This window comes from Buceros rhinoceros, unplaced genomic scaffold, assembly GCF_000710305.1.
Source record: "Buceros rhinoceros silvestris isolate BGI_N320 unplaced genomic scaffold, ASM71030v1 scaffold487, whole genome shotgun sequence".
Taxonomy (NCBI): domain Eukaryota; kingdom Metazoa; phylum Chordata; class Aves; order Bucerotiformes; family Bucerotidae; genus Buceros; species Buceros rhinoceros.
This window is the reverse complement of record NW_010420203.1, coordinates 12022-24731: the sequence shown is the minus strand read 5'-3', so window position 1 is coordinate 24731 and position 12710 is coordinate 12022. Positions and strand designations below refer to the sequence as shown.

General features: G+C 45.2%; 1 protein-coding gene across 1 annotated transcript; it reads right to left on the bottom strand.

Annotated features, from left to right (window-relative positions):
• Positions 1–6929: 6929 nt before the first annotated feature.
• ZC2HC1B (zinc finger, C2HC-type containing 1B) lies at positions 6930–10843 on the bottom strand. Its single transcript, XM_010139194.1, has 3 exons — positions 10709–10843; positions 9769–9907; positions 6930–7036 (listed from the first exon to the last, which is right to left on the bottom strand). Exons 1-3 carry the CDS (start codon positions 10841–10843, stop codon positions 6930–6932), a joined length of 381 nt encoding a protein of 126 aa, XP_010137496.1.
• Between the last annotated feature and the right edge of the window lie 1867 nt (positions 10844–12710).

Sequence of the window (12710 nt, the reverse complement as noted above, 5' to 3'; positions counted from 1 at the left end):
AAGAGGCCTTTATTTGCCATTTGTTGGTTAAAATGGCTTTGTTTAGTCTAGGAAATTATTGTTATTAATTGTAGCCATCTGAAATGTGGATTTTATTAATGGAAGGCAAACCCTGGCCCAGGGCAGCTTGCGAGGCCTCTGTGGAGCCAGGGGCATGTCCATGCACAGAAGGGTTGTGGTGGTGAGCTGACACTGGCTATGAACCTACGTCACAAGTGTCGCCTGAAGTAAGTGGGTGTGACAGTGGTCGAGGCCATTTTAACCACAGGGACTTTTGTTTGTTTCCAAGGTAAATTGACCATGTACATTTCCAGTTGACAGTATATTGGTGTGACAGTCCTATCACCTGATGCATGAACTAGCAGGAACTGCAAAAATCCCATCTCCCAGGAAAAACTTTGAGAGTGACAGAGCACTGGAAGAGGCTGCCCAGAGGGCTGAAGGAGTCTCCTTCTCTGGAGATATTCAAAACCCATCTGAACACAATCTTGTGCAACCTACTGCAGGTGAACCTGCTCTAGCAGGAGGGTTGGACTAGATGCTCTTCGGAGGTCCCTTCCAGCGCCCAGCATTCTGTGATTCTGTGACATTATAAAAAAACCCCCAACAAACTCAAATTCTTCATAATTTACTTTCTTGCCTAACCCATAGTTATTTTTAAAAATCCTGGGTTTAGTGGATGATGCAGTTACAAATGGATTCTGTTGCAGCTAAAGCAGACACAGAAATTTCTGAATTTTGAGTAAATTCTCAAATGCTGAGAGCTATTCTTCCATTAAATCCAAAGAGAGTTGATAGTACCTAATGATCGTTACACAGCGTGAAGCAAGTATGTTCTCTTCTCCCCCATTAATCACGACTATTTACAGACAGCTTTAAATAAAAAGTATTTTTTAGATGATTGCTGTTTTGCTGTTAATGAACTAGTGACATTGTACAACTATAATGATCCAAATATTCTTACACTTTTACCAGTACTTGGATTAAGGGAAGGTTGTGTTATTGCAGTTTGTGCGAGAATGTGTTCTTCAGCCACACCGTTAAGGGGTACTTTCTGTTACAAAAGCTTTTGGCATAAGGCAAACCAGAAGGAGTTTTAGGATCATTCTTGTAATGAGAACAGCAGGAGGAAGAACAGGTGCTGTACAGTCATGGCCAGCTAGCAGTGATCTAAAGGATGAGTTCCAGAATAGGGAGAAGGTTGCAAACAATGTTCTATGCATATTCTGCAGCTAGGCTTGTGTTTTCATCTGGACTTGGAGGTTTATATTCACTTACTGCATTGTTTTCCTTGTTCATGCAAATTGTATTCACTTGGCTTCATCCAAGCTTATGTACTTGTAAAAAAAACAAAAGAAACCCAAAAAACACTGCTTGATCATATCCTGTTAATAGACATTCTGTGACTTTGGTTTGTGCTTCTATAAGAGGTGTAACTAATTACTGAAATACTTGTCTTTGAATTAAAACGTGATGTTAAGAAGAAAATGTTACGCAAACATTGCCCTAGACTGGCACTCGTATTCTTTGAGCTGCTTGACTGTAGCAGGGTGCCTGAGCTCTGAGCTGCCAAGAGAGGTGCTGCCGCCTGACCTCAGCCTCTTCTGAAACGTGGAAGGATGCCTTGGTGAGAGATGTTCATCGTATGTAACCAGGGGTTAAAGACCAAGTCTCATTCAAGTAAAAAAGAAAATAACCACTTTTGATACTGAAATGTTTTAAATGATGATGGTGTCTACAAGTGAAACACAGAAGCAAAACTTAAATATGTAATTCAGAAGATTTAACCCTTCGGTCCCTTCGAATTTATTTTTTCCAAATTCCTAACATCATAAATGTTGAGGAAGCTGATGATGTCCCATCACAAAGCATGGCAAGTTATTTCAAAAGGTAGTGTTTGCAGAAAAACTGTTCTGTTTTAATGTTCTCACAACTCAGGAGGGACACACACATCCACCCCACACCCCCTCCCAAGTCATCCAACACTTAAAGCAGGGCTGGACTTTCTCATAGCTTTTGTTAGGGGGACTTCAGTGAGCTTTTCTGACAGGCCAGCAGTAGCAGAGGCTCAAGAATGTTTTGTTTCTAGGCAAACAAATTCTTTTGGGCTCAGGAGACCCTTCCTGCTGCAGCATGAATATGTCATTGCTGAAAGAGCAACAGTTTGCTTTTGGTGGGTGTAAGATCATAGCAAGGCGGTGCTAAAGGAGAGCTGTGGAGACAGCAGCAAGTCCTCACCAGCTCTGCCTGTGGTGTCTGAGAGGATGGGGCTGCAGCAGCAGGCAGGCGTACTTCAGGCAGCAACAGTGGAGAAGGCAGCAAGAGCTGCAGGACATGTCTCTGGTGACACTGCCATTGGCTCACGCAGGGCTGCAACAGCACCTGCGTGGGGAGAGGCAGCCCCACACATGCCGGGGGTGTGGTGGAGGATGAAGGCAGCCCAACCAGTGGCCAGTCCTCCCTTCTCTCTGGCACAGCCCTTTCTTCCTCTAAATGGGAGAGGAGGATGGAAGGGCAGCAAGCTGGCATGGGGAAGGTAGGATGGACCATGGCATAGCAGCTAAGGGCCTGAACAGAAAGATCTGACCCTCTGGAGAGCTTAGGATATTTTACCTCACATCCTGATAGAGAGAAACTTACATCTGAGTCTGCTTGAAAATCTGTAGAAGCAGAGCAATATATGGTGGCTAAATAACAGAATTGCTGTTGATACCGATACAAATGATACTGTAAAATAGTGCAACTTAGTAAACATTTGGTCTCGCACAAAAAATGTACTGATTTTATTTAAAAAAAAAAAAGGAAGCCATGTAAACCTGCTGAAATAACATTGAGCTAAAAGACTGCATCCTCTATGCAAACGCAATTATTTCTAGTGCTCGGTTCCCATCTCCTATCAGAAACCATGTTCGTTTCTTTTCCTTTCAGTTTTATTTTCCAACTCTTCCTGTTGGGACTCTCCATTTTCATAACCAATGAGTATTTTGCAGCCAGTCTGAGATAGAATGCTACGTTCCATGTATTAATGATTGATTCAGTTTCTGCTAGCAGAATTTTTACATACTGTTCTTCAGTACACTGTTCCTGCCCCTATAATTATGTTTTGACTAAGATACGGGAAAACGAGCTGTGAATCAAACGCTTCTACACACAGACAGAAAATAACAAGAGTGGAGGGACACCACCACCACCACCACAGTAAAACTTGCACTAACTTTTGAGGATTCATGTATTTGGTTGTAAAAGACACAGTTGTGATAACATTTCACAGGATGGTTTGATGTGTTGGGGGGTTTTTTTCCCCCCTCTTCTTGGATTGAAAAAAAGGCCAAGCAGCACTGCTTTAACACGATTGGGCTAATTTCATGCCCACTGTTTCTAAGAGTCTAGCTCTAGGACTTACACCTGCTTCAGCGTCATCCTTTCTGTATTTATGTCATCATTATTAGCTAAAGCCTAAGTAGAGTTTAAATAAACTCTGTAAAATCTGGTATTTATTATTGCTGTGTCTAACTACTTTTCATCTTCATTTACTTTATAAACATTTAATAGGCAAGAAAATGCCTTATTGTGATTGTGATTGAAATCCACATTGGAAATTGTCAGGCTAAGAAAACCCAATGTGTTCCAACACTGAAAGTTTATACAAGATGATCCAAGGCTGGTAGTAGAGCAGGTGGCCAAAAAGTAAGGGATACACTTCCATGACATCTCTGTCTTACCAATCCAGTTCTAAAATCAATTGAAGTTTTGGCGAGGATGAGATCTGGGGTTAGTTAGTCTGAACTTGAAGTGCTTTGAAGCTGATGCACAGCATACCTGATCATTTATCCCTTAACAATCACTGTCGTCTATCGTTTATTGTTTACTGGAAGATTCTATTAAATGTATACATGAAATTCCCGAATGTTCATCTGTCTTGTTCAATGTATCAAACAAAGCATTGGGGGGGGTGGGGGGAAATCATGATCCTTTATCTTCTTATATTTTGTTAAAACCATTGAACGAACCACTGGTAGTATCCAGCCCCTCATCGGCAATCATTTAATTAGAATTTGGTGATTGATACAAATGATCTCAAACTTTTAAAAGGACAGCTCTGTAGCCTAGGGGATAAAAACCCCAACAGACAGTGAACTTCAATTTGAGTATTTTATTGAATGTGGTAGCTGTAGCACTTTAGGAGGAAAAGATGCATCGCTTAAGGTCTTCCCTAATATGTCAGAAGAAAACCTGAAGACATCTTTGCCTACCAGCCACTCTATCTTCTGTTGCGCATTTGCGGTCTGAAGGGAGCAACAAACCATGTACTTGTTATTTGTATCAAAACAGCTTTTATATTTTACTCCATTTTATCTAAGAAGATTAAACATCCATCCCTGGGAAGGTGATGGAGCAGCTCATCCTGGAAACCATTTCCAGGCACAGTAAGGATGAGAACATTTATTTGCACCACTCAAAGCCAGTTTCTCGTGTCTCCTTTCTCAGCCAAGAAGCACTCTTGGGTAGCACTGAAACTGATCTCTCACCAGCCTGAGGTGCTAAAGCACCTGGAAAAGTTCAAGTTCTACAGAAAATGCAGCAGCAGTTGCCAACAGCCCAGCATCTACAAGCTCACCCAGGCCAGTCCCTTCCACAGTTCCCAGGGGACCTGCTGGAGGCATTGGCTGTCCCAAGCCTCTGTAGACAGGCTGCATCTACACCACAGTGATACCTGGACTCACCAGTGTCCCCAGGGACAGAGGTGTCTCCTCCAGCGTGTCAAGCCCCGAGTTTCAGAGTTCAGTGGCTAAACCTTGAGAACGGTGATGTACCAATAAACCTGTACTCACCAGTGTCCCCAGTAAAATAGGTGTCTCCTCCAGCGTGTCAAGCCCCGAGTTTCAGAGTTCAGTGGCTAAACCTTGAGAACGGTGATGTACCAATAAATGCCCGTTGGAGGCCTTCAAGACCCTGCATGATAACCATAAGGGTTACTGTCTGTTAACATAGTCACAGGTAATGGAGGATGCTGGGTACTCTCAACAGTTTTTCCTGTAGCTGGCAAAGTCAAGGAAGGAGGTAGAGTTGATGATGGCACTGTGGGCTGAACGCTCCTAGGCCCATTGCAGTCTTCGTCCCACAGTGGAAGGTACTTAGTGACCAGCAGCGATCAAGGACAGCAAAACTCACCTGGATGAAGGACCCTGCGAAGGCTTTGAGTCTCTGCAGCTGACAGTTTTGAGTGTGTTGCTGTTCATCCCATGCTCTAAGCACTCTTGCAAGCTCATCTCCTAGGCTCAAAATAGCTTGCCATGGGGGGAATCCATCTGGGTCACATTCCTCCAGGATCTCGTATCGTGCTGTTGTCTGTATCTCACAGGGGTGCGAGATGTTGATCACCTGAGCCACTCCTTGCACAACAGCACCACAAACACCTTGTCCTGGTTTGAGCTAAAACTTCCTTGCTTTGAGCTAAAACTTCCTTGTTTTGGGAAATGGACAAATAGAATTATTCCATGCAAATATGATAATTCCACATTTAATTGGTTAGGAGAGTCAGGTGGAAGGTTATGTTGGAAGCCTTTAAAGGCAGCAGGCAGGGGCAGGATCCCTCTCTCTCGGACTTCCGGGCTCCATGACAGGAGCACTCCCCCAGACTGCCGGCTGCCGACTCCAGGCCTGCTGGGCCCGACTAGGCCCGACCTGCCGATCGACCAGGCCGGAACCTGAGGGCTGCATCCCCCGGATCGCCTGGGGAGACACAGACTGTGAGCCGCTCCTGCCGTCAGTCTGGTGTGAACAGCGGGTGAAATACTTGGACTCCCTCCTGTTGCTTCGTGAAGGGAGTTCTCTGGCTGATCGGCTGCTCGCGCACGGGGGGGACGCCTTCCCCCCTGCCTTACCTCCTTGGCCGCGGACAGAACTTCACTTCGCTCCGCCTGGGACCGCAGCTGCACAAAGCTCTCACGGCCAGGCATCACTCCTCCCTTCGCTGTTGGCTGCCTGCCCAGAGCACTGACCTTGAACAAGGCTGCCTCAGAATCTTGGTTATCCAAGTTATCTCTTCTTAGGTTTTTTTCTCTTTTCTCAGTTTCTGCGTATGTATGTGTAGTGGATAGTGAAGTGAATTTATTGTATGTTAGAAGTTTGTTTCAGTTCCAAACACAGACCGAGGTGTGAATTTCTTCTTTCCCCTTTCAACTCCTCTGTCTATTCAGGACAGAAGGAATCGTTAAGGAATTTGAGGAGTTATTAGAGTTATTATTACCTCGGTCCCTCGACCCTTAACACACCTTAAGCAGGGGCTGGAAGGCCTTGCTGCTTTGAGATGGCTCTGCGTGGCCTGAGATGGGAACAACACTGACTGCATGGTCTGAAGAGCAGAAACACCAAACATCATGGTCTGGGAAAGCAAACACTGAGAAGGAAGAAGCCTCCGTACCATCATCTTACATAGTGATTACTGAAATGGATGCTGCCATCTTGCTCACTAGGACAGTGAAAGCACATGGTGAGAGCAGAGACCTGATGCGTTATCAAGCAGCAAGTCCTCTCAAGATGCCTGTTACGGCACAACAGATCAGGATAAAGACTGGGAAAGCCATTCAAATTCAACAACATCCACCTGGAGATTTTTGACCCTTCACATTTCTTGTATGGAATTCAGTTCAGGATTTCATGTCAAGGTCTGGACTTATAAAAAAAAAAAACAATTTAAAAAATTTCAAAATTTATTATTCTTTCAGGAAACAGGATTCTAAAGCGGAGGATATGCTTCTAAATGTTGGGTCCCACCCACACACATCAAGTACATCAGAGTTTGTTATAACAAAACCAAATATGGCTAAACCACCTCCTTACCTGGCCAGGGTTTGTCCGTATTGGCACCTCCTTGTACCCTCCTCACAGTAACACAGCAGTTTTTAAGGCTGGGGTTTTTCTCCGAGTCAATGGTTGCTTGTCCCAGAAGAAGAAGATGCACGATCCACACTCAACTCCAGCAAGGAGCTTATGGAGCACAGTGAAAACTCCCCAAGTTGCTGTTGAAGCAGTACTAGGAAGGAACGGGAAAAAGGTGCACACCCCGCCACACACACTTGGAAGCCATTTTTCCTGCCCTAAATAGGTAAAAGAGTAATAAGATTTTCAATCAACTTTAAAAAAAAAAAAACAACAACAAAAAAAATCAGTGCTCTCCTAAAGGAACTATTTGCATTGTTTTTTTCCTATAATAAAATAGGAGCTCACTTCAGGAGGCTGCCAATCTGCTCCACTTTCCAGTTCCCCAAAGGCGCTTAGCCCTTTGTCCTTGTGTCTAGTGACCAGGGACCAAATCAGCTGTACACTTGAGGGGACAGTGAACCTGCCAACAGCAGGGAGCCCTCATGGACAGGAAGGTATTGCCAAAGCTGGCAGGTTTCTGCTTCCCTACAGCTGTTTCCCTGGAATCCAACTGCAGGAGAGTTTGAAGAAATAGTTGTCCATATTTTTTGTACTCCCATATTCTGTCACTTTTTGTGTCAGACAAAGGACTCCAGTTTCAGGGAACTCCTAGCTGATATTCAGCACAAATCTTAAGAGTTTACCAGCGTCCCTGGAATCTTAAGTTTTATATTAACGTAGATCTTCACTGACCGGAAACTACAGTTTGGCAAAGCTGCCTCCAGGACAAGTGTGACTGTTCGCTTACCAAAGCCTGTCCAGTGGACTCTGCAACAAAGGCACCGCAGGCAGCTTGTTCTTCACAAAACTTCACGTGCCCCCGCGCTGCAGCCTCATTAAATCTTCACGAGCTGTGTGAACACTGAATATAGTCTGACCATGAGAAAGGAACAACTTCTGTCACAGTTAACACGCTGCAGGAGAGGAATTGCCCTGCTGTACTGGCGCAGTCGAGGTACATCAGCAGGTGACCATGGTGAGTTCCCATCAGCTCCCAAACTTAGGAGAACCGCAAAAACTTCCTCTAGAAAAGCACTTGGGATCCTAAAACACATGCTTACCCAATGAATCCAGCAAACAGTAACTGCTTTCAGAAATTAATCCCTGGGCATCAACGAAAGCAGGTTTTATTATCTTTGCCCTATTCCCACCCCCAACCTCACAACTAGCCTGTCTGCAGAAAGAGCATTATTTAAAAACTCCTAGAACAGTCAAGACAATGATTTTAAGACTCCTTTTGAAGGTTGCTTGTTAGGATTGTCATTTGGCAGAACACTGCTAAAGAAGTTGTGCCTCACCAGCTCAAGCACATCCAAGAGCCAGTTTACTGGGCGTGACGCAGCATTGTGAAGAGCACACGGCTGTGGTGCCTGGAGTTGGTATTGACGGTGTTACAGTCCTGGTTCTGCTAAAAGCTATTCAGCAACATTTATCGCTGGTGCAGTCCTGCTGGTTCCAGTGACTGGTCAGAATGCCAATGCAGTCACGTTCAGCCCTCACACTGCCCTTGCCATTCCCAGACCCTTCCTCCCTGCCCAGTGCCCTTTACAAAAGCAGCCCGAGTGTTCTTATCCTAATATTGCAGATACAGCATCTTTGCACATCGTTTCTCCCAGTAACAGCCCAGAGAAGGTGGCCCAAGCAGCCATCAAAAGCCAGCTCCAGACCAGCAGCGTGGACAAAATGGTTCTGAACAGGGGAGGGGAGGACAAGATAGGGCCGATGCCTCTCCTCGAGAGGGCGGGCAGGGGGACCTGGCACTTCAAGGAGGAGTGGGGAGCTTTGGGCTCTATTTGGAGGAGGAAGAGAGGGAAGGAGGATATCTGTTGCTGCCCCCCACAATCCATCTGCTTCCTCTCCAGACCTGCAGTATAGGATATACATCCTCAAAAGGCCCTTCAGCAATTTGTCTTTCCTGAAAAGCAGTTCTCCGGTTCCTTTCTCCATAGCTACTGCTGCTCTCACACAGCTTGGTTTCCTCCGAGAGGGAGAAGGAAAGGGAGGGGTCTGCTCTTAGAGTTGGCAGAGTCAGACAAGAAATAATAGAGTCATTAACGAAGTCAGCAGTGGAAATTCAGAGAGGAGCTTGACCCCAATCAAGGAAGGAAGATGTGTCCTGCTGTTTGTACTGCATCGCTGTCACCTAGAAGAGGAGAAAGGCTGGAATCATGGCAGCTGGTTTTGCTATCAGTCATGAATTCCTGTTCTGGAAGCGAGCCCAGAGAGCCTCCCCTCCCCGCTTTGCCTTCCTAATGCAGGCAGGACTCTGCTGAGACCCATCGTCAGATTGCTCACGTTTCATAAACCACATATTGTGAGAAATATAGGCTCTACCTGCATCTTTTTGGATCCATAGCTTTTAACACTGAGCTCTGTGCAGAGACAACACCCGGTATTAGTACTAAACTAGAGCCATCTTTTTCTAAATGACTTCCCCTATCTGCAGTCGGGTGGGGAAGGGGACAGTGGAAAAGCCACCACATGGGAGTGGGGAAGCCCATGTGTCCTACAGCTGTTCTGAATGGTGAGGGGATGTATTTTACCCCTGTTATACCACGTGCTAGAACTCAGGCATCCCAACTCTACTCCCAAAGCATTGTCTAATATCAGACACAAACCTGCTGCCTTTAAACCTTCAGGTTTTCTCTTCCTCCCCCAATTCCTCCCTCCATTGCTTTCCTTCTCAATTTAAGCCAAGAAATACAACTAAAAATCAGAGAGTATGGAGGGAATTCATGTTGTGTCATGGGTTGCAAAACCAAAGGGCAGGTGTGGGTAATAAGAGGTCACTGATTTACCAAAGATCAGTACAAGAACAGTAATAAAACAAAGTAGACCACAAACCTGGACAGATGCTTGGTGATGGAGGATGTGGAAGAAGGTGGCCCTCCTTCAGAACTTTTGTGACCTGCTTGACCGAATGAGCCGTATTAGTGAAATCCTCATGGTACTGCCTCCAGTTAGGTTTCTTCTCTGGCTGTTTCTGTAATGGAAATAAAGGAAGACACAAACTGACAAACTGTATTTCCCCCTTGCAATGGTCGGGACTGAGAAAAATGTTAGAGTGAGGGTGGTTTTGGGGTTTTGGCTTTTGTTTTTCTATTTTGTTGTTGTTGTTGTTGTTGTTGTTGTTGTTGTTGTTGTTGAAAGGCATTGGAAAGCTGATTTAGCCCTTTGCTCTCCATTGACAGCACCAGAAGATGGATAGAAGAACAATGCACTCCCACAAAACTCTCTGGGCATGGCAGACCAAAGGGCTCTTAAGAGGGAACAGAAATAACACCACGACCAGTGCCTTCCTTTCTCCTCCATTATTAGATTCTTCTTCTGTAAATAACTTCTGTTTAAATACATTTTCAAACCCTTGAGTTCAATAGCAATGAGTCTCCTTAGCTTCATCTGTGGAAGATTTGGGGCTACTGTCAGATCTCAGATTCAGCCTGGGGCATTCATGTACCAACCGTCTTGGATCATGCCGTCTTTCAGATTTAAGCGAGGAGAAAACTGTCTTTAAAATACCTACATGAACACTTCCCAGAAGAGCAGAGACACTCTCGTGCCTGGCGTAGTCATGACACCTACTGGTCTGGCTTCTGAACACTAACACTACACTAACACAAGCACTAACAGCACGGGGAGGGGGAGAAAAGAACTTGGCACTGAGTCAAGCACATGTGTGAGACTCATCTACAACATCCAGGCTTTGTCCTTGGAGGAAACAATACCATTACTGAATGAAAGGCTTCACATGGAGATAACATGCACGCTTCAATTTTAGCGATACCTTTTGCGGGGGCTCTTTCTTCACAGTGGTGGTTTCTGTTCCCTGCAGTCTCTGTTTCAAACAGCTGCAGGGTTTGTGCTTCTTGTTGAAGACTTTCTTGCATATTGGATGATGCAAAGTAAAACAGTCATTCATGGGTTGAAGTCGTGGTTTGTTAATGACGCTTCCTCACTCAGGCTTTAATATTACTTCTATTCAGGAGCAGGGAGCTGAAGCAGTGTTTATTTTGGGTTCAGTTTAACTCCTGAAGGAGTTCAGCAAAACTTTAAAGACGTGTCCAAGTACAGCTGCAGTTTGACACAAATAAGAAATAGAAGTAATTTCCAGTTCATTCTGCTCGGGGACACGCTGGAGGCCAGCACAAATAATGACTTACAGAGAAGAACAGACCAGGTCTGTGAACAGGAACAGTCCCATTGGACTCCAGCACCACCACCACACTTTGTTTTCTTTCTCTCTTGGTTAAGAGGGAGAACAGACTGATCCTGTTCAAGGGGATGATATTTGCATTATTAGTTCTTTGAGTTTAGCTAAGTATTCCAGACTGGGGGCTGCCCTGACAAACAGCAGCGCTGTCCATCCCATCGACGCCACTGAAACAGTGACAGCCCCAGGCTGACAGGGAGCAGCTGCTCACCGACACACATGACCTGACAGCTCAGTGGGAAAACGAGGGGTAACGCCTGCAGCTGAAAGCACAGGGAAGTTTTAGGTAGACAGGTACCCAGTGCTGAATCTGTGAAAGCGCTACGCCTCATGACAAAGGAGGTTTTAAGGTTCAGAAGTCTCAGACTCATCTGGCACAGGATGGGCAATCTGCTTTGTGAGGAACACTGTGAGAGAGAGGACTAAACTATGTCCTTTTCTTGTACAGTGGATCATGCCTATTTGAGCCTGCCCAGCTGGTAGATTAAAGACCCCATTCCTCTCTTCCTCTGGTTGTTTTCCCTTTCCAGTTCTCAGTTATTCCTCTTTATATCCTCATTCATTTCTCTAAGCCGTTCACTCTCTTCCTGTAGGAGTTAAGCAGCTGACTGAGCACACCCTTTTGGTTACAACTCAGCTGAGCCAAAAAGCACCTCATCCTACTACGACGTGTTTCTACATTCTCGTTTCCTTTTGATGCTTTCTACTCACTTGCGTCAGGTCCTTATCTTCTGTTTCTAGACATTTTTGACAGCAGACTTGAGAGGGGGATTCCTCTGCAGGACGAAGAGGGCAGCAGGTGCCTGTATCTTGCTTGCTGAGGAACATACCAGCCTCCACCATCAGGGCACGGAGAGGCATCACAGGACTTGTATCTCATGCTAGTCATAGTGATGAGAAACTTCCCGCCTCCCTCAAAACACAGAGAGCTGCCTTTTCAAATGATTTTACTAGATTATATTATTATGTTCCTCATGCATCTGATCAAACACAGAACTGCTAACACAGGGTAGTCCCACCTTTGTCTCGGTGCTCATAGTCACTCAGCTTTCAGCATATTTTTCTTGCCTCTGTTTTTTGTTGCTAAATCAGTTTTGAGTTCTGTTGTGGGGCAGATCTGATGTACCACCGGGCCACAGGTTCAGCAATGCAAACTGAGGAGGGGAGGGGTACCTGCAGAGCCCACCGCACCCACCCCCCCTTGCAGAAAAAACCCCACAGTTAGGTTGTGCCAGGAAAACTGTGCAGCCACCCATTTAGTTTGTAATCCAGGGATCAGGAGGTCGGGGGAATCTTTTCATTCCCTCCAGCAGGCTTTGGAACACAGCCTGGTGCCCACATTATGCTGTCAAAGGGACTGCGTATCAGATGGTTTATTAGTCTATTTTTCCCAGGAAGCGTGAAATAACAAATTCTGCTTAGAAACCTGGAACACAAAGGAAGCTTCAGGTTCATAATTTATGTCTCACCAAGAGAAAATACATTATTTTAAATGCAGGCATCTGTTTCTGGACAAGCAGGTAAATTAAGACAGTGCAAGACTGCAGATGAAGTCACAATATTTCTGTGCACATTC